Genomic DNA, 494 nt, shown 5'->3' with positions numbered 1-494 from the left:
GGGCGGTGCGGTGGCGGCGGGCGGCCCCGGCGCGCCGGGCGCTCTGGCTGCTGGCCGTGGGCGCCTCGCTGGGCTTGCTGCTGGCCTGGTCGTCCAACCGCCTGCTGCACTGGCTGGCCTTCCCGTCGCACACGACGGTGCGCACCGAGTGGAGCCGCCAGCTGGCCTTCCCGGCCGTCACGCTGTGCAACAACAACCCGCTGCGCTTCCCGCGCCTCTCCAAGGGCGACCTCTACTACGCCGGCCACTGGCTCGGCCTCCTCCTGCCCAACCGGACGGCGCGGCCGCTCCTGGCCGAGCTCCTGCGCGCCGAGCCCGAGCGCCTGCGCTGGTTCGCCAAGCTGGCCGACTTCCGGCGCTTCCTCCCGCCGCGCCACTTCGGAGGCATCTCGGAGGACTTCGTCGACCGCCTCGGCCACCGCCTCGACGACATGCTCCTCGCCTGCAAGTTCCGCGGCGAGCCCTGCGGCCCGCACAACTTCTCCGCCGTGAGT

At 74.1% G+C, this 494-nt stretch overlaps 1 protein-coding gene across 1 annotated transcript in view; it reads left to right on the top strand.

Annotated features, from left to right (window-relative positions):
* Nucleotides 1-11: 11 nt before the first annotated feature.
* LOC107111458 (acid-sensing ion channel 2-like) overlaps nucleotides 12-494 on the top strand; it is a gene marked incomplete at both ends in the record, with an annotated part of 168973 nt that continues 168490 nt past the window's right edge. The window contains one exon of the mRNA XM_015412421.1: nucleotides 12-488. Coding sequence (XP_015267907.1) covers nucleotides 12-488 — 477 coding nt within the window. The remainder of the gene's footprint in view (nucleotides 489-494) is intronic.

The sequence above is a fragment of the Gekko japonicus genome, unplaced genomic scaffold (assembly GCF_001447785.1).
Source record: "Gekko japonicus isolate JY-2015 unplaced genomic scaffold, Gekko_japonicus_V1.1 scaffold8, whole genome shotgun sequence".
Classification (NCBI taxonomy): domain Eukaryota; kingdom Metazoa; phylum Chordata; class Lepidosauria; order Squamata; family Gekkonidae; genus Gekko; species Gekko japonicus.
The sequence above is the reverse complement of the archived record's forward strand: the minus strand, read 5'-3'. Positions and strand labels throughout refer to the sequence as shown.